Consider the following 21,452-nt stretch of genomic DNA (forward strand, 5'->3'; position numbering starts at 1 on the left):
AACAAGAGTTAGATTTCAAATAGGTGATGCGCATTAAGGAGTACACTGGTCATGATGAGTACCAGCTGTTGTATGGCAAGTATTGAATCACTGTACTGTACACCTGAAAGTAATATGACACTGTTAACTGGAATTTAAATAAATCCTTAAAAAAAAAGTTAGATTTCAGCACAGCCCTGGTGGAGAAGGACAAGACCTGTTCTTGGAGGAGAAAACTTGTGCACTGAAGAGTTACAGGATCTTGGCAAATACTTATCTATGTTTCAGGTTGACCTGAGAAGCCGGTGGTTTTTCTAAATGGGTTACTTGAAGCTGGTAATCTATGTGCTGAGATGCCAGAACTTCCAGGGCATACTTTAGAGGAATAAATCTGAAGACTTAGGGAGATGGGAATGTTGGACTTGCCCTATTATGTGCATCCTGCTTAGTAATGCTCTATCTGTACCATCCCTACAAGGACCCATAAAATTTACCTTTATCAAGGCATTGAGTAGAGGGTCACAGCTATCCTTGAAAAATTCTTTGGTGGCTGTCTTAATTGGCTGGAGATGATAATGGAGATGCCACAATGAAATCAGGATCCATGATTTCAGTGGGAATATTGAGATCCTGGTAGAGGCCAGGTGGAAGATTCTTAAATGTTAAAGACTTGTTCAGCACAATTATGATAACCCTCAGGAAGAAGTGATAATCAGAGTGTTTGAAAGCAAGGATCTTTGATGGTGGTGTATGATCATCCGTGTTTAGGAATGAATGAAATTAACAGTCTACTTAAGTACTGCTTGCCATATGTAAGCAGAAAAATTCTAGGTCTGATGAGCAGAAACGTAACTCAAGTCACTGGTATGGTGATTCAATACATATCACCCAATTCTTTTTTTTTTAAGTTTATTTATTTTGAGAGAGAGGGTGCGAGTGGGGGAAGGACAGAGAGAGGGAAAGAGAGAATCCCGAGCAGGCTCCTCACTGTCAGTGTGTAGCCCAACACAGGGCTCCAACTCGTGAACCATGAGATCATGACCTGAGCTGAGATCAAGAGTAGGATGCTTAACTGACTGAGCCACCCAGATACCCCCATATTTTTCAACTGAATCCAGTTCACAAGCCTGGATGGAGTCCCTTTGAGGGGGGAGCCTTGAGGAAGAAGCCTCATAGTTGTATTTCCACATGTGGAATTTTTACTAGAGCAAATCAGTATAGGCTTTGGCACCTAGAATGCAGCTATGGACTTGAAATCTAGAATGTGCTTTTCAATTCCCTTCAAAAGAAATAATCAGAAGCAGTTTGCCTTCATATAGCCGGGATAGCATTGTCGTTGTCTTACATCAAGGCTATGTAAACACGTCAATTGTAATATATCATTCCAGAGAGACCTTTGTTTCCTTGATATCCATTAGAACATCCTGCTAGTCTATTACCTTAATGACATGGTGCAAACCAGATAGATGAACTGGAAGTAGCAACTGCCCTAGATACCTTAAAAAGACCCTTCTATCAGAGGATAAGAAATACATCCAGGTCAGAGACCTGTGCCACAGTGAAATTTCTAACAGTTCAGTGGCATTATTGTGCTCCACCTCAAAAAACAATGCCCAGTCTTATTTGGCCTGTTTGGATTTTGGAATCACCATACTGCATGTACTGCTCTCTGATCCATTTATCATGTAACCTATATGACTGCCAGTTTTTCATATGACTTGGAAAAACAGAATGCCCCACAGATGGTCCAAGTTGTGGCACAAGCAGCATGGATAAGGTTTGGAATAAGAACATGCTCTCATCTCTTGGCAACTATTCTCCATTTGAAAGGTAACTCTTGGCCTGCTATGAGGCCTTGGCAGAAACTAAACACCTGACTATGGCATACTAAGGGACTGTGTGATGTGAACTGCTCTTTAGGAACTTGGTGTTACCTAATTTACTGAATCATAAATTGAACACGGGCAGCAGAATTCATTGTCAAATGGAAAGGTATATGTACTGGGGTGGCCGGAGCTGATATAGAAGGCACGAGTAAATTACATGGACAGATTTCCTCTGTACCTGCCCCTACTTCTTTGCCACTTTTTTTTGTTTTAACTTTATCTATGGGCTTGTGGTCATTTAACAGAGGAAGGAAAAACTTGGGCTTGGTTTATTAATGTTGTGCATTGTATCCAACTGGAAGCATATAGCCTCTGAATTATGCCCCTATCTGTAATGGGGTGGTCTTGAAAAATACAGATGAAGAGAAATTCTCCCTGTGGGCATAACTTTAAATAGAACATCTGGTTGCCCTCTTTGTTAGGAAGGCGAGCTGGCCTGAGGTATAGATCTATATTTATGTACAGTGGCTAGTAGGTGGGCCAATAACTTGGAAAGAAGAATATCTGAGATAAGGGAGTCAGTAGGAGAGGTAATACAGATGGATTCTCAAAGTGGGCCCAGAATGTGAAAATATCTGTGAACCACATAACTGCCCACAAGAGGGCATTCATTTCAATAATCAGGTTTACAAGAGATCTGTCCTATGGATGTCAGCCTCTACCTGGTCACCCAGTGGTAGTTCAGTGGTCCTATGTAAAAAAGGAATGAGGGCAAATGTGGGTTCAACAACATGGACTTCTACTTGCCAAGGATAATGTACTGGGGTGGCCGGAGGATAATACAGTTACTGCCACTTTGGAGCATTTAACCTGCTTATAACAGAGGCCATTGCAGAGACCCCAGTATGGTAGTATTCCCTAGACCAGTCAACCACCTGGTGGCAGTTTATTATACTAGATCCTTTCCATTATGGAGAGAAGAGGGATTCATCCTCATGGAAATAGTACATATTCCAAATACAGGTTTACCTTCCCTGCCTGGAAAGCTTTTTTACAAGTACCATAATCCAAGGATTTATAGAATGCCTTATTTCATCACCATGTATTACAACATTAAATTTAAGCAAGAAACTCATTTTATTTTGAGGGAAGTATGTCAATGAAGTCATAACCACTGAATTAATTGATCTTACCTTAAACCCATCACTTAGAAGCAGCTAGTTTAAGGGAAGAGAGGAAAGGCCTGCTGAAGGATTGGTTGTGATACTGACTGGGAGATAACCCAGTGAGGATATGGGATAGGACTTAACCTATAGCCAATATATGTTGCCTTCTAACCCACGTGCAGAATGTGTGGGTCTAGGAACCAAGGAGTGGAGTGGTGGCTCTTCCTACTACTAACAATTCACTTGAAGAATTTTTGTCTCTACAACTTTGTCTTTAAAACATTGGGCTTGGTGGATCTGAAGGCTCTGGTGCCCAAGGGAGAGATACTGTCCCTAGATAACTTAGTTACAGTTTCATTAAAGAGGAAACTGAAACTGTCACCTGGCCAATATGAGGTGTTTGGACTACGGAGGCAAAGGTTAGAGAGGGGATCATTGTACTGGTTGGAGTGATTGGTCCTCATTACCAAGGGGAATTGCTTGTTGCCCCACAAAGAGAATAGAAGGACTATGTCTAGGACCCTACGTGTGCACTAAGATACCTCTTGGTATTCACATGTCCAGTATTACTGAACAATGATAAACTGCAACAACCCAGTAAAGATAAGGCCACTAAAGATTTGGCCCCATGGAAATAAGTTTTGGGTCATCCCATCAGAGAAGATACTAGTGGAGGATAAGGGGAAAATGAAAGCTGTCATTATCACCTTGGGACTTGTGATATCTTCTCATTATCAGAACCACAATTTTGTTGACCTTTCCTGTGTTGCTATGTCTGTCAGATGAGACTGAGACCCTCCCTATGCTAGGGGATAAATCTTGATTGGCCTAGCCTCACTTCTGTTAATAAAGGGATGGCTTAGGCTTGACAATTCTAGATAATAACACATAGAAAAAGTCTATGGGAGTGCTTTTAACAAGGTACACAAGGCACAGACATACCTTTTTCTGTTTCTAGACATGGCTACCCACTTCTAATGACTGGAATGGCAGATGCCATTTTGGGACCATGATAGGAGCCCACATTAGAAAATAAGTCCACATATTAAGGATGGTAAAGTGCAACCTTGGTCCTTGTGGTGAAGTCTGCTGGTATTCTCCAGTATCCATTTCCTTCTTTTAAATTTTTTTTTTTATTTAAGTAATCTCTACATGCAACATGGGGCTCAGACTCATGACCCTGAGAGCAAGAGTCACATGTTCTTCCAACTGAGCCAGCCAGGTGCCCTCCTTTCTTTCGTTAGCATTAGATCTCCTAAATTTTAGTTGGATACACATATACATAATGTGTTTGTCAAATAGGTAGGACATGTACTGGTCAATGGTACTTGAGTAGAGGTGATATGTGCCACTTCTGGGTTGTACTCTTAGAAAGGATATATGCCCTTCTTTCCTTTCTTCTCCTCTATTTGGCTGGAATGAAGATGCAAATGCCCAAGCAACCATCTTGGATTATACCATGGAAGTCCAAGCTTAGGTTTCTTGATATTTCAGAGCCATCATTAATATGAACCCTGGAGGGTTTATGCTAAGATTATATCATGAGAAAGAAATGAATATGTCTTAAGCCACTGTAATTTTCTGCAGCAGCCACATCTATATCCTAACATGTCAATGATAAAGTTGAGCTGCTGAATTAATCCCCACAGAACCAACTTACCTTAAAAAATTATGTGACACTAAATGTCCTTTTGGTTTAAGCTCTTTTGAGTTACAGCCAAAAGCATTCTAACTGATATAAGTATGTTTCCAAGATTGCTAGCTGTAGAGGGAAGGAGTGAGTTGTAGCATCCACTATTGAGAAATTCCTGATTGAGAGAGCCCTTTTCTTTCTTAAGGAGGTTACAGTTTATTTTATTATTTTTTTATTGAAGTATAATTAACACACACTGTTATATTAGTTTCAGGTATACAATGTAATAATTGGACACTTTCATGCATTTCTCAGTGCTCAACAAGATAAGGGTGCCCTTGATCCCCTTTATTTATTTCACTCATCCCCCTCTCACCTCCCCTCTGGCAACCACCAGTTGTTCTCTGTATTTGAGTCTGTTTTGTTTTTTTTTTAATCTTTTTTGTTCATTTGCTTTTTCTTAAATTCCAAATCTGAGTGGAGTCATATGGTATTTGTCTTTCTCTGTCTGGCTTATTTCACTTAGCATTATACCCTCTAAGTCCATCCATGTTGTTGCAAATGGCAAGGTTGAGAGAGCCCTTTTCTTATGATTGGGGGAAATGAGCATGGTGAAGGAACAACTAGGAAAAAAATCATTGAGGATATAGGAGGGAGGGAATAGTGTACAGAGTAACATCCCAAGGGGTCAGGATGAGAAGGGTTCTAGAGTACTAATGTACAAATATCTTTTCTTCCTTTTTTCCAATTTAAAATAAACTTGACCTTGACTTTTTAAAAGCAGCCAAATGATGTGTAATACCATACCATATAATTCACCAATTTAAATTGTATAATTCAGTGATTTTTAGTATATCCACAAAGTTGTACAGAACTGATTTAAAACATTTTAAAATATTTTTAATATAATTTGTCAAATTGGCTTCTATACAACACCCAGTGCTCATCCCAACAAGTGCCCTCCTCCATGCCCATCACCCACTTTCCCCTCTCCACCACCCCCCTTAAACCCTCAGTTTGTTCTCTGTGTTTAAGAGTATCTTATGGTTTGCCTCCCTCCTTCTCTGTTTGTAACTTTTTTCCCCTTCCCTCCCACATGGTCTTCTGTTAAGTTTCGCATTTTAAAGTATTTTAATTGCCCCAAAAAGAAATCTTGTACTCAAATGCAGTCACTCTCTGCTTTCTCCTCCTCCTCTTATGTGTATCTTTGTGTGTCTGTGTGACTGTGGACTCTACTGTACTCCTTTTAATGAGATTTACCTGAAAGTAATTATCAGGCTGGAGTGTGAGCTGAGAATTAAGATATACAAGAAAAGCAGAACACACTTCTTTTTAATCCATGAATTTGGTTTGTAGATACAGGCGTGAGATAATTCCTGTCTTCCTATGTTGTTTCATTAGTGTTTGGGAAATGCAACTCTATTGAACACAGCCCCCTTCATTTATTATTTTTTTAAGTTTGTTTGTTTTGAGGTGGGGGGAGGGCACGAGAGAATCCCAGGCAGTCAGCGCAGCCTGAATTGTGGCTCGATCTCACTAACTGTGAGATCATGACTTGAGCCAAAATCAAGAGCTGGATGCTTAATCGACTGAGCCACCCAGATCTCCCTGACGTCCCTTTTAAAACTATAATGTAAACTTGGTTTACAGTGTTCCTAGCTCTGAGGTCACTAGAGCCATTAACCGAAATACAGAATGCATAAGATATGGCAGTGGTGGGTGAGATAATTTGGTTTTTGACATGTTGATTTTGAAGTGTTAGTAGGAAAACAAAATGAAGATGACCTTGGGCAGCTATAAATTTGGTTCTCGTAAGACGATTTTTCTCTCTTTAAGAGAGCATAAAACTAGAAGCACAGATTTGGAAATTATCAGGATGAAGGTCCTGTCTGAAGCCATTGTAGCAAATTACATTGAGTGAACATAGAGTGAAGAGTTGCTTATGGTGAAGAGACCAAAGATGTGATAATTAAGAGGCTAGCAATAATCTCATAGGCAGAACGCATCTGTAGAGTGTGGGCAACAACCAAATGCAGAAGAAAACTGTAAGGAATGGGTTAATGGTATCTTGAGGGTCAAGTACCATAAAGGACTGCTTCTAGAATACTGAAAGCTGAGTTTGTAGGCAGAGAGGAAGAAATCAGTGTCTTTGCCTTTTGCTTTGTATTCAAAATTGCCTGCAACCTTTGTGGATGCCAAGGCTCACCCAGACTATGTAATACGATTTTACCTAAAATATTTGCCAGTGTAACTCCAGAGGTTTTCTCTGCAAATCTAGTGGGCATTTTTGCCCACTAAACATTGAGTTAGTTACAGATTATGATGAATTTCCAGCTTTCATTTATCTCAATCTTGATCTAAATTTTTCTATCCTAATTTTAAAAGTCAGGCCTGTTCAGTATACAGGTAAAAAAATGGATGATATCCTCTTTACCAACATGACCTTGCTTTTAAAATGGGGGAAAAATGGTGCCTGGTAGATAAGTGCAGATTATTTTGACTTCTTTGGCTATATAAATGTTGTCTGCATATTGGTACTAATTTGTAACTGTTATAGGAAACGGGTATTTGAACATCCAGAATAATGCAGTATATTAGTAATTCTGTGACTGGCTAATGCTGTTATATTCTTTGAGAGTGTGTGTGAGGGGGGTACTGTTTATTTGTGTGTGTGTGTGTGTGTGTGTGTGTGTGTGTGTGTGTGTGTTCTCCGTGAAAGATGTTGCAGTACATCGTCTGTCCCTGTCTTCGTGCTCCGGGGGTGGGCTGAGGTAGGGAGGGTGTGACGCTGGTATTTGTGTGAACTCGGGCTTGTGATGCTGAGCTCGGTTCACCCGCTTTCTCCTCCCTTCTCCTCCCAGCTCCTTCCCACCAGCGCCACAGCAACATCCTCAGAGTCTGAGCGAACTGCGCCCAGCGCGGGCACGGAGCCTCCCACCGCCAGCAACCTGCGGCCCGGGAGAAGAGCCAGCACAGTGACAGCGCCTCACCGCCACCAGTCCCCGGACCACCATGGCCAAGAACCGCAGGGACAGGAACAGTTGGGGTGAGTAACATATGGTGACTTCTGCAGCCTGCGCCGGGACTGGCCCTCTGGTTTCTGCTTCTGGGGACGAGAGGGCCAAGGGCTGGGAGACGGGCCACAACCGAGCTGCTCCCTGTAGGGCCGGAGAGACCATGGCCGAGTGGTACCCGTGTAAGCAGAATCGCGCTGTGGGGCGAGGGCTGCAGCTTTCCGCAGGCCGGAGCCCCCTGTCTCTCCCCCACCCCCAGTCCTCCTCCTCGCAGCATTTGGACAGCACCCGCATGTCGCCTCCCTGGGACTCGTCGGTTCCGCTTTAGCGATCCTTTGGCAGAAAAGCGATGAGAGTAGGCAGGGGCTGTTACCCGGCCGAGAGGGGCGAGGGGGTGAGGATCCCTAAGCCCCGGCCCCTTCCTCGGGAGCTTTGAGCCCTTCCGCCAGGCAGGGCGCGGGCTCCCGAGCGGGCGGCATGCTGGAACAATGAGGCAGAGCGCGCCTAGCCCGGCGGGAGCGTTGCAGACCTGAGCAACCCAGAGGAAGGGGCGCCCGCCTGGGAGTCCCCCACCGCTGCAGTACTTGTTTTAATTTGGGGCTCGGAGGGGAATTGGGGAAGAAGGGAAGCAAAGTTGTGGTTTCCAGCCTCTGCTCCACCCCAATCTGAAACCCCATTCAGGCCAGCCCTAAGTGTGGCATTGTTCTTTGATTTTACCTTTTGGAGATATTGGGCTCATGATTCAGCACCAGGCCGAGGGGAGGGGGAAGGAGAGGCTAGGCCCAGTGGGTTCACGCCGCGAGTGGGTGGGCGGCGCTCACGCAGGCGGGGAAGAGAGAACGCAGTGATGCAGGAGAAATCGCGGCCCCGCCCCGCTCTGCTGCTCCAGACTTGGTTCAGGACGGAGAGTGTGGGCAGATTGGGCGTCTTTTTCTCCCCTCGGCTCGGGTTTTCTTCCAGTCACAGTGCTAACCTCACTACCATCTTAGGAACCAAAGCCTTTCAGGGCATTTTGTTTTCTGACCCAGAGCAGATCTCAGGCCACTGTTCCTCGGTGGGTAGAGAAATATTTTGTTCATTAGCTTTGTTATTTGGAAAGTTTACACACATCTTTTAGGAGTTTGGAGCTCCTGGATCTCTTCTGTGTCTCAGTGAGAACTCTTCTATAACTGTCCATCGGACCAGGAGGTATAAATTTAAATTTTGGGGGGGCTTACTTTTATCAAAAGACCGTATTTCTCCTTGCCTGGTTGTTCACAGAGCCAACTTAACTCCCAGTAGGCAACGTTTGTGGTAGGTGTGGGGAGCTAGGGCAGGGAGGTCTGGCTCTAGTTGTATGAATTTAAGAGAAAGCAGTTGCATTTTCTGAGATTACCAAACCTCAGTAAGTGTGAGTAACACTGTTTTCGTTGCTTCTTAGGAGATTATGAGTAAGCGTTTTCGCGGTCCCCCTAACTTTTCCTTGGCCTAGAGTAGGAATTTCTTTTTTTTTTTCTTTTTTTAAAAGTTTATTTATTTTGAGAGAGAGAAAGAGTGGGGGGGGGGGGCAGAGAAAGGGGGGAGTGAGAGAGAATCCCAAGCAGGCTCTGAGCTGCCAGTGCAGAGACCCATGTGGGGCTCGAACTCACTGTGATATTATGACCTGAGCCTAAATCAACAGTGGGTCCCTCGACTGAGCCACCCAGGTGCCCCTAGACTAGGAATTTCTTGAACACTCATGGTTCAGGTGTGGATGTTCAAGTCAGTTTTGATCCTGATCTCTGTGCATTGTTGACTCAACCATGTTAAGAGACAGGCATGTGAAAATTTATTCTGAGCATTAAAGTTCTTCTTAGTGAAGCTTTGGATCATTATTCTTCAGTATTTTCTTTGGTTTCAGATTTCTTATATGGTGGAGGTTTTTTCCTCTTGGAAATGTGTTTCTCAAATGGGATTTGCATAAAAATCACATTGGGAAATTGTTAGAAATGCATATTTCTACATCTTCTAGCAAGAGTTTTTCTCTTTTTTGATTATTTTTTATTTTTTTAAAGTTTTAATTTTAAGTCTCGTTAACATAGTGTTATATTAGTTTCAGGTGTACAATATAATGATTCAACACTTGTATACATCACCCAGTGCTCATTACAACAAGTGCACTCCTTCATCCCCATCACCTGTTTAACCCATGCCCCCCCACCCACCTCCCTCTGATAACCATCAGTCTGTTCTCTATAGTTAAGAGTCTGTTTCTTGGTTTGCCTCTCTTTTTTCCCTTTCCTCATTTGTTTTGTTTCTTAAATTCCACATATGAATGAAATCATATGGTATTTGTTTTTCTCTGATTGACTTATTTCTCTTAGCATTATACTATTTCCATCCATGTCATTGCAAATTAGCCAGAGTTTTTCAATCAATAGCTGATATGAAGTCTAGGAATCTGCCTTTTAATTAGCATTTCAGGTGATTGACAAGCACTGGATAATTTATATTTGATGGGAACATGTCCCGGACAGTTTACCCAGAAGTCATCAAGAGACTCTCAACTCAAGTGATGAATTAGGAAAAGAAATACTACAGTATTATACTAAAGTGTGGTCACTGGAAATTTTCACAGAAAAGAAATATTGGAATTGTGCAGTCTTGATCCTCTATGGAAATGCTTTAGTACTCAGATTTTTCTTTGCTATGAAGTATATATGACGTGGGGTGCCTGGATGGCTAGTTGGTTAAGCATCGACTCTTGGTTTTGGCTCAGGTCATGATCTCACAGTTTGTGAATTTGAGCTCCACATCCAGCTTCACATTGACAGCATGGAGCCTGCTTGGAGTTCTCTCTTCGCCTCCTCCCCCTCGCCCCCACCAATTTGTGTGCGCATGCTGTCTGTCTCTGTCTCTCTCTTTCAAAATAAATAATAAATAAACTTCAAGAAATAAAGTATGTGTGATGTAAATGACTTAGAAAAATGTAGTAACATGGAGTAAGAAATAGAGGTTTTTTGGCGAAGATGTTAGCCATGTCTGTCCTGATTTCATTTTATTACCAGCACCTAGTGTAATACCTAACACTGAGTAGGCATTTAAAAATAACATTAATAGCTAATGTCACTGAGCTAATATCATATGAGGTAGGTACTGTAATCCTCATTTTACATATTAAAGGTAAGTGATGAAGCCAGGATTCCAACTCTGGCGGTTTGACTTCAAATTCTTTTTATCTTCACCAGCATGCTATACTGCCTCTTAGGACTTGAAAATATCTGCTGCATTGTATAGAACTTCAGTGTTTAAGGCACAGTCACCTGCATCATTATTTTTTAAAATTTTAGTTAGCATGCAGTGCAATATTGGTTTCAGGAATAGCATTCAGTGATTCATCACTTAACAGCACCCAGTGCTCATCACAAGTGCCCTCCTTAATGCCCATCACCTGCGTTATTGCCTTTGCTCTTTAGCCTCTGAGTAGACATAATCCCTCTTTTGCAAATAAAAAAACTGAGTCTCAGATAAGTTAAATGATTTGGCAAAAATCATATATTTAGTAAGTTAGAGGAAATTAGAACCTCGGGTTGCCTTCTAATTGATTTTCTATAGCATAATGCTGTGGGATGTTTTATAAGATAATGGGGCATGGTGTGAGGGTAGAGAGAAAACAGGCTCAGGTGATAGCTTTTAAAACTCAGCTTTTAAAAACTCAGATGATAGCTTTATTATTTTTCTTAAGACAATGAACTGACCTTATCATCTGGCTAAATATATTTCAGACAAGTTAGAAAGCACTAGGTCAAGGCCAAAGGTAGACTCCCCCGAATTGGAAAATATAGTTATTTCCAAGAAAAGGGCAAGAGAGAATTTGCAAAATTTGTACAGGATACCTAAAATTGAGAGAAGTACACTGTAGGACCATATCACAGCTAATCTTTTTATCCGAGTGATCAGTGACCTGTTAGGTTCTAATAGGACCATGGAAGTTACAAAGCAAAAAAAGCAGCTCTAGTAACCAAGAATTGGGGATGTTACTTGAGGATCAGATCCAGAGATACAACTGAGAAGCAGGTCTGTGAGTAGAACTGAGAATCCCAACACCTATACCTAAATCTACACCAAACCAGACGTTTCAATAAATGTAAGCATTTAAAAGTCCATTTTTCAGAGGTAGACATTATTCTCATTTTAATATGTAAGGAATCCGAGACTCAGCATGAGGAATGTGCCAGAGGTCCCATAATTTATAAATTATAGATCTAAGGTTTAAGTTCAGGGTTGTTTGCTTCCCCAGTCCACTTGATGAAGGCCAGGAACTAAAATAGTATGCCAAAAAGGTGCCATGTCAAGCCCGTCTAGGCTTAAGCTGGTATAAGAAATCAATGCTGTATAAATTTAATCGCTTTGGACTAGAAAAGAAGGCGAAGAATGTATTAGTGTGGAAAATAAAAGATACAGATGGCTATCAGAGGCAGTAGCTCGGAAAGCAGTCTTTCAATGTTGAGCTTAGAATTTGAGTACTACCAGAAGCAAAACAAAAGTGCATTCTTTAAAATTTGTTTTTGTTAATTACAGTTGCTTAAAACTTGGGAGTTCACATGGGAATTTGGTTTTTCTACCGTGTAACAGAAACTGTCAGTACACTGATGCTTTAGAAAAATAATATTTGCAGTAAGTATAGGGAACCTCTGTTGAAAAAGCATTAGGTTTCTGTTTTTGTTTTTTGAGGCAAGATTATAAATGATCTTGAGTATAGTTACTTCCTTTTCTTTCTTTTCCAGTTGGTTGTATTCTATTTTTCTTAAAATGAGACTATTTGTGCCTTTTTACTCGCCTCATTCTGTATGTATCTATTCCTTCTGAAACAAAATAAAATTTCTAGTGAGTCATACATGTACTTCCCCTACAGACTCTCCCATCTCATTTTGCTAATTTGCCTTCCTGACATCTTTTCTCAAATACATTTTCCCAAAGATATGTATTTTTTATACTTTGTATCTGCTTACACCTTGTCTTGATGACTCCTGGGTTATATCTTTCCTCTGTTTCAAACTCTGTAGTCTTCACTATCTTTAGTCTAGTTACTAAACTAGTGACTAGACTCTAAATGGAACCTGTGATCATCAGGAAAATGATCTACTGTGAGAAAATTTTGGTCATAAAAAAAAGGTGGGGTGTTTTTAAATTTAGAGGCTTTTCCTCTTTTACATAAAATTTTATGAAAAATATCTGTACAAAAGAATATGTAAAACATAGTTGTTTTTTATAAACATAAATTTACTAATTTTCTCATAATTTTTTTGTAGTGTAACTTTTTAAAAGTTTGTTTATTTATTTTGAGAGAGAGAGAGAGAGAGCGCATGTACATGTGCACCTGTGTGAGAATGAGGGGGTGGGGGGAGAGAGAGAGAGAGAGAGAGAGAATCCCAAGCAGGCTCCATGCTATCAGTGTGGAGTCCAGTGTTGGGCTTGATCTAATGAACTGTGAGATCATGACCAGAGCAGAAACCAAGAGTCGGATGCTTAACTGACTGAGCCATCCACATGCTCCTGTAGTGTAACATTTTAATTCCCTTATCATTTATGTTTTGTGTATAGCATACACTATGGCTTGAATATTGGTATCCCCCCAAAATTCATGTCAAATGTGATAGTACAGGAAGTGGGGGCATTGGAAGATGCTTAGGTCATGAGAGTGAAACGCTCTGAATAAGATGAATGGGATGAACAGCCCTCTCTTTAAAAAAGCCCCACAGGGTTCCCTAGCCCCTCCCACCGTGCCAGGATTCAATGCGGACTCTTCGACTTGGAAGAAGGTCCTCACCTGACCATGCTGGCACCCTAATCTTGGTCCTCTAGCCTCCGGAACTAAGAACTAAATTTCGTTATCAACTACCCAGTCTGTGGTGTTTTGTTATAGCAGCCTGAACTAAGACATTCTAGAACTATTTTCTTTGTGGTTACCATGAGGATTACATTTAATATCCTAAAGTTACTATACTCTAATTTGAAATTATATCAGTTAAATTTCAATAACCTATAAAAACTCTGCTCCTTTTTAGCTCTATATGCACCCCTTTTAGTTCCTGACATCACACAATTACATCTTTATACATCATGTGTACAAAACATAAACTAATCGTTATTTTTAAAAATGCATTAGTCTCCAAAGAAGACATACAGATGGCCAACAATCACATGGAAAGATGCTCAACATCATTAATCATTAGGAAATGCAAATCAAAACCACAATGAGATGTAACCTTACACTTGTCAGAATGGCTAGAATAAAGAAGACAAGAGATAATAAGTGTTGGCCAAAATGTGCAGAAAAAGGAATCCTCACAGTTGGTGGGAATGTAAAATGGTGCAGCCACTGTAGAATACAGTATGGAGGTTCCTCAAAAAATTAAAAATAGAAATAGAACATGATCCAGTAATTCCACTACTGGGTATTTACCCAAAGAAAATGAAAACTTAATTCAAAATATGCATATTCTGTATGTATATTTCAAACACACACACACACACACACACACACACACACACACGCACACAGAAATATTATTATCCATAAGAAAGATGTGCTCTTGCCATTTGTGACAATATGAGTGGACCTAGAAGGTATTACGCTAAATGAAATAAGTCAGACTGAAAAACATATATCATATGGTTTCACTTTTATGTGGAATCCAAAAAAAAACAAAACAAAAAGCTGAAACAGAGTCATAACTACAGAGAACAAACTGATGCTTGCCAGATAAAAGGGCGGTGTGGGGAGAATGAGCAAAATGGGTGAAGGGGAGTAGGAGATACAGGTTTCCAGTTATGGAATAAATAAGCCATGGGGATAAAGGTACAGCACAGGGAATATAGTCAATGGTATTGTAATAGGGTTATATAGTGACTGATGGAAGCTACACTTGTGAACATAGCATAATGTATAAACTTGTGGAATCACTGTATTGTACACCTGAAACTATTGTAACGTGTATCAACTATACTTCAATTAAAAAATGTATTAGTGCCTTAAATTATGTAGAAAACAAAATGTGAAATTATAAACAAAAGTCATAATACTAATTTTTAGGTTAGTAATTGTATTTTTTTAATATATTGGTACCTTAGATCATGTAGAAAACAAAGAAACAACATTACGGAATGTTGTTTTAATAATACTAGCTTTTATAATTGCCCAAGTATTTACCTTTACTGAGAATTTTATTTCTTCAGATGGTTTTGAGTTACTGTCCAGTGTGCTTTCATTTCAACCCGTGGGAGTCCCTTTCACATTTCTTGCAGGGCAAGTCTGGTGGTAACAAATTTTCTCAGCTTTCGTTTATTTGAGATGTCTTAATTTCTCTCTCACTTTTGAAGGACATTTTTGCCAAACATAGGATTCTTGGTTGACAGATTTTTTGAAAAGCACTTTGAATATATCAGCCCAGTGTATTCTGGCCTCCAAAGTTTCTCATGAGTAATCTGCTGCCAATCTTATTGAGGATTCCTTGTACGTAATATCAGTTCTCTCTCGCTGCTTTCAGAATTCTATCTTTGTCTTTGTCTTTCAGCAATTTGGTTATAATATGTCTCAGTGTGGGTCTCCTGCTTGGAGTTAGTTGAGCCTTTAAATGTTTATATTCATGTCCTTTAGCAATTTGGGGAAGTTTAGGGCATTGTTTCTTCAAAAAAGTCTCTGTACCTCTTTCCTCTCCTTTTCGTACTCTTACAATGTGTATGTTGGTCTGCTTGATGGTGTCCTGTGTTTCCCTTAGGCTCTGTTCATTTTTCTTCAATCCTTTTTCCGTCTTTTCTGCAACCCTGATAATTTCAATTTCCCTGTCTCCAGCGGCTCATCATTTCCTTTGCGTGCTCAAATATCCCTATGAATTGTTCTTTTGAGTTCTTCAGTTCAGTTATTGTACTTTTCAGCTCTAGAATTTCTTTTTGCCTTCTTTTATGTCTATTTCTTTATTGATATTTCCATTTCTGTTCAGTGTTTTCTTGACTTTCTGCATTTTCATTTAGTTTTTTTGAGCATCTTTAAGACAGTCATTTTAATAAGATGTTTGTTTAATAGGTTCACCATCTGGTCTTTCTCTGGGACGGTTTCCATTTATTTTTTTTTTCTTTTGAATGGGTCATATCTTCCTGTTTCTTTGTATGCCTTGTGATTTGTAAGACTGGACATTTGAATCCAATAATGTGATAAGAAATAAGAAAGTTACTTTCAACTTGGTTAGTTCCCTATCTACTCCCAGAATCCTCCCCTGCCCCACCAGATTGCTGTAGGGGCCTAGTGTGCCTGGGAGCTAAATTGTTGACATTTCTTTTCTCCTATGCATCAGTTTTGCACAACTGGCCTTTTTCTTTCAAAACTGCAGCATTCCCACAGATGTGTGCATGTGAATAAAAATGCTAAAAACAAAATAAACAAACAAAAACAAGCACTCCGCCCATCTCCTCAGTACCACCTGGAAAAAACATTTACATTCTTTTCAATAAATAGCAAGCACTATGAAAAAAAAATAGGAAAGTCAGATTCTCTTCCTTCCCCAGGGTTTCCTGTGTTTGGGATTTGTTTGTTTGTTTTCATCATTATAGGATGAAATATATGTCTTCATGCTGACAATCAGCCTGAGGTATAAAGTTAAGACATTCTCAGGTCTTTTTTGAGCCTCTGCCATTCTGTGGGCATGTGTGGTGAGTTTTTTATTTTCCCTGTATATGCAGTTACCTTTGAATATCCTAATCTTTAATGTCTGACTCCCAAAAGAGGAAAAAGTGAAAACTGAAGAAGGGAAAAAAGGGACTGGCCCTTGGGGCATCTGGGTGGCTCAGTTGGTTGAGCATCTGACTCTTGTTTTGGCTCAGGTCTTGATCCCAGGGTCACGGGATCGAGCCCCATGCCAGGCTCTCCACTAAGCATGGAGCCTGCTTAAGATTCTCTCTCTCTGTCTCTCTCTCTGTCTTTCCCTCTCCCTCTCTCCCGCTCCCCCTTTCCCCCTTCCCACCCCCCCACCCCACCCCCACCCCCGCCAAAAAGGTACTGGCCCATTAAATCTCCTGGAAGTCACTTCACCGAGAAGGAAGTGGCAGTCAGCAATGGGGGAGAATACAGCTCTGTGTCTGTACCTTTGTGATAAGAAGCAGCAATCAGCAATTGGAACACAAATCCCCAAATTTTGGAGGACAGGGTCCTTACTGACTACCCTGACTTCTGTAAGCTGTGTGTAATGCGCATTAACTGCCTGCCATAGGGCTGAGGGGAGGAGGATCAGTAGCCGCTGCTGAGTTAAGAGTTGAAATTGACTAAAATTAACCACAATCTACCGTTCATGCCTCCCCCCAGAAGTTGTAAGCCTTCCAGAGTTCCAATAGTTCTATCAGGTAGATTCTGTCAGTGTAATTGTTGTCATGGTAGGGAGACAGATTCCTGGTGCTTCCTACTCTGCAGACTTCCCAACTTCATTTTAAGCTCTAGAACTATTTGGATTTTATTTTTATGGCTAGTATGATGTAGAAATCTTTTGGACTTTTTTTTCCATATGGACAACCAAATGTCCCAGACTCATTAGTGAATAATACACTTTTTTCCCATTGATCTCCAAACTGTATTGTCAGATATTACTCCTGAATATGTGTGAGTCTGTTTCTGCACTTTTTATTGTGCTCCAGTGCTCTTTGTCTATCCTTGTGTCAATAACAGTTTTAATTGCTGTGGTTTCATAGTGTCTTCATATATGGTAGAACAGATTGTCTCATTGTGTTCTTATTTATTGGTGTTTTGAACTATTCTTTATTCTTGGCTTTTGCTTTTGTATAAAATTTTAGAATCAGGTTTTCAAGTTCTTTGGAAAGCCCAGTTGGGATTTTTTAAATTAAAATTGTATCCTGTTTGTAGATTAATTTGATAGAATTTTTACTGTACTGAATATTTCTATTCATGTACATAGTATATTCCTTCATTTATTTAGATTTTGTTTATGTCTTTCAATAGTTTAAAAGCTCTCCTTGAAGGGATGGCTTTTATTTGTTAGATTTATTATTTTCCTTGTATTTTTTAGTTGCTATGATTTTTCCTTGTTATATTTTTTACTAGCTATTAATAAAAATGCAATTGAGTTTTACATATTTATCTTATATCTAGCAACCTTGCAAAACTCTCTTATTAATATTTGTGTGTGTGTGCGTGTGTGTGTGTGTGTGTGAGAGAGAGAGAGAGAGAGAGAGAGAGAAAGGGACAGAGAGAAAGAGTGCATGTGTGAGAGTTGGGAAGGGGCAGAGAGAGAAAGAGAGAGAATCCCAAGTAGGCTCCATGCCCAGCACAGAGCCCAACATGGGGCTCTATCCTATGACCATGAGATCATGCCCTGAGCCCAAATCAAGAGTCAGATGTTTAACCAAAAAGCCAGCCAGGTGCTCCTTATTAATTTTAATGACCTGTCTTTGATTCTGTAGAATTTTCTATGTAATGAAGCATACCACCTACAATATTGACAGCTTTATTCATTCCTTTTTAGTCTTTATCTTTTAAGTCTTTTTCTTATCTTAGAACATTCTCCTTTTTTCCTAAATAAAAGTTTTTTTTAATTATATGGAATTATAATTCATTTAATTATATGGAATTATAATTCATTTTCTGTATTTATTGAAATAATCATATGGTTCTTATTCTTTAATTTGTTCCTGTGTTTAATTACATTAAGGTATCTTTTGTGTTGAAGTGATCCTGCCTTCCTAGAATAAGCCAAGACATACTGTATTACCTTTTTAAATATGTTGCTAGATTTTCTAATTTTTAAAAAATATTTTCAAGCATGCTTATAATCAATATTCCCTTTTCATACTTACTTCGTCTGAATTTCAATATATCAAGTCTATATTAACTTTATGAAATGAGTGGAAGATGATTCTTTCTTTCTTTCTTTTTTTTCCTATTCTCTAGAAGAGTTTATATAAAATTAGATTGATCCAGTTTGGGAAAACTAGTTTATTAAAACTGCTGTTTACTTTATAGTAAGATTTTGAACTATTTTTTTTTAAGTTTATTTATTTATTTTTATAGAGAGACAGAGACCACGTGAGTGGGGAAGGGACAGAGAGAGGGAGACAGAGAATCCCAAGCAGGCTCCACACTGTCCATGCAGAGCCCAACATGGGACTCGAACTCACAAAACCATGAGATGGTGACCTGAGCCGAAACCAAGAGTCAGATGTTTAACTGACTGCACCACCCAGGTGCCCCAAGATTTTGAACTATTGATTTAGCTTCAGTATGGGTTTTGGAACAATTAAAGCTTTTTATTTCTTCTTGATTCAGTTTTAGTAATTTGTATTTTTCTTGGAATCTGTCCATACATCAGCTTAGCATAAGGTTGTTCTTAATTATCTGTTATTTTCTCTGCTTAATGTTGTGTTTTCCTTATTATATCTTTTATTGTTTAATCTCTCCTTTTTTCTTTATATTTACTTAATTTCCATGTATCTCTATTATTTTATTTTTTTACTTTCTTTGATTTTATTCTATATTCTCTTTTTAACTTAAAAAGTTGGATACTGAGCTCACTGATTTTCAGCTTGTCTTCTTGTATCCTATATATGTTGATATGCAGTAGATTAATTTTCATTTAGTTTCAAGTATTTTAAATGTCTACAATGATTTGTACCATGGTACAAATTTGGTATGGATTTTTAGGGCATCTGGCTGGCTCACTCAGTAGAGCACGCAACTCTTGATCTCAGGATCATGGGTTCAAACCCTATGTTGCATGTAGAGATTACTTAAAAATAAAATCTTTAAAAAAAAGAAAGAAAGAATGGATTTTTCTAAATTTTGTTACTTATGTGATACTTAATTTTACTCTAGTTAATATTATATAGCAGTACCACTTTCAGTGGTCATAAAAATGTTCTGTGTCTGTACTGTCCAATATGGTAGTCACTAGCCATGTATATCTTTTGAAGGGTTGAAGTATGGCTAGTGAGAATGAAGACCAAAAATTTACTTTTATTTAATTGTAGTCAGTTTAAACAGCCTCATGTGGTTAGTTGCTACAGTATTGAGCTGTTCATGTTTATACTCATGCTGTGAACTTTGTCGAAACTTACTTTGTCGTCCTAGTACATGTTTAATTTTTATAGATTTCCACAAAATCCTGGAAAGCATTTTATGTTTTCTAATTTTTGATGGACTGTGCTTATATATGTTTGCTAGCTCAAGCTTATTTTTTTTTAAAGAAGAGTGAATGAATGGGTTTATTTTAAAGACAAATAAGTTAATATAAATAAAGTATTTAAAGGTTGCATTTGCTGTCAAATCACTTTAAAAATTTTTGAATTTCAGTAGAGCTAAAATATAGTGTTATATTAGTTTTGGATGTACATTGTAGTGATTCAATAATTCTATATAGTTTAAGCTTATTAAATGTATATTCATGTTTTCCATACTCTGATTTCTGGACTGTTTGATCTATCAGATACTGATGTCTGATAGATACTTTAAAAATCTGATAGAGGGGCGCCTGGGTGGCTCGGTCGGTTGAGCATCCGACTTCGGCTCAGGTCATGATCTCACGGTCCGTGAGTTCGAGCCCCGCGTCAGGCTCTGTGCTGACAGCTCAGAGCCTGGAGCCTGTTTCAGATTCTGTGTCTCCCTCTCTCTCTGCCCCTCCCCTGCTCATGCTCTGTCTCTGTCTCAAAAATAAATAAACGTTAAAATAAATAAATAAATAAATAAATCTGATAGAAATTTTAAAAGATGATAGTGGATTTGTCAATTTCCCCTTGGTCTGTCAAGCTTTTATTGACTTTTGAGCTGTGTTGTTAGGTGCACATGAATATGGACTTCTTACATTTTCCTGAAGAATTGAGCCTTTTATTCCTATCTAGTGATCCTCTTTATCTTAAGGAATGCTTTTTGCCCCAAAGTCCATTTTGTTTGATATTAATATAGATGCTTCATGTTTCTTTTGCTGATTTAGTTTGTGAGCATACTGAGCAGAATTGGCTGGAGTAGGAGGCTGACTAGATCACACAAAACAAATCGTCTTGTCCATCTGATTTTTGAGTACCTTCTCTGCAGTGAATGCCGTCTGGTGAGCATTCACATGGAACTGACTATACTTATATTCCATGCCCATTCCAAAGATCCAGACACATACTTCTTTGAAATACCTGACCATCTGCCCAAAATGTTAGCTACTGTCTGTGAATTAGAACAGTGCCATACCTTTGGCCATGTGCTACAAGCCTCATGGGTTCTGTGTGCTCTCATATCTATCCGTTCTACTAGAAGACAGTGTAAGTTTCTTCTTTGCTGTCTCTTCCAGGTCATGAGTGCCTTTCATGGGCAAAATCTAAATCAGAAATCTAAGATGCGATTATAAGAACTGTAGTATTTTACTTCCCACACTTATAGTCTCTGCAAATTAGAACGGTGGAGATAGTCCTGAACATGACACAGTTGATATTCAGCAGAAAGGGTAACCAAAATTTTCCGAATAGCTGACTCAAAGATGATTAAAGGCCCAGACAATTGCTGAGAAACCAAATACTTCTAAAATTGACTTTTTTCAGTGACTATACATGCAGGTGTATTTGTTTGTTTGCCTTAATGGAAATGATACTTCCCATTTGCTTTTTTTCTTAAAATAGGTGAACATATTTTCTTATGATTAGGTATTTTTCAATCACATGATTTAAGATGGGTCCATATTTTGCATAGCATAGCCATGACATAATTTATTTCTGTTATCCTACAGTTAGGCATTTAGATTGTTTCCAATTTGTCATTCTATAAATAATGCTATAATGAACCTTTATGTAGACAAATACATATGCACAGTCTCGATAATTTCCTTAGGATAAA

At 39.2% G+C, this 21,452-nt stretch overlaps 1 protein-coding gene across 3 annotated transcripts in view; it reads left to right on the forward strand.

Annotated features, from left to right (window-relative positions):
- The first annotated feature begins 7,465 nt into the window (after nucleotides 1–7,465).
- The window catches only part of ATL1 (atlastin GTPase 1), a 71,450-nt gene continuing 57,463 nt past the window's right edge, over nucleotides 7,466–21,452 (forward strand). For all 3 annotated transcript variants that reach the window (XM_060619815.2, XM_060619816.2, XM_060619817.2), the window contains exon 1: nucleotides 7,466–7,650. In XM_060619815.2, coding sequence (XP_060475798.2) covers nucleotides 7,617–7,650 — 34 coding nt within the window. In that variant the 5' untranslated portion in view covers nucleotides 7,466–7,616. The remainder of the gene's footprint in view (nucleotides 7,651–21,452) is intronic.

The sequence above is a fragment of the Panthera onca genome, chromosome B3 (assembly GCF_046562875.1).
Source record: "Panthera onca isolate mPanOnc1 chromosome B3, mPanOnc1 haplotype 2, whole genome shotgun sequence".
NCBI lineage: Eukaryota > Metazoa > Chordata > Mammalia > Carnivora > Felidae > Panthera > Panthera onca.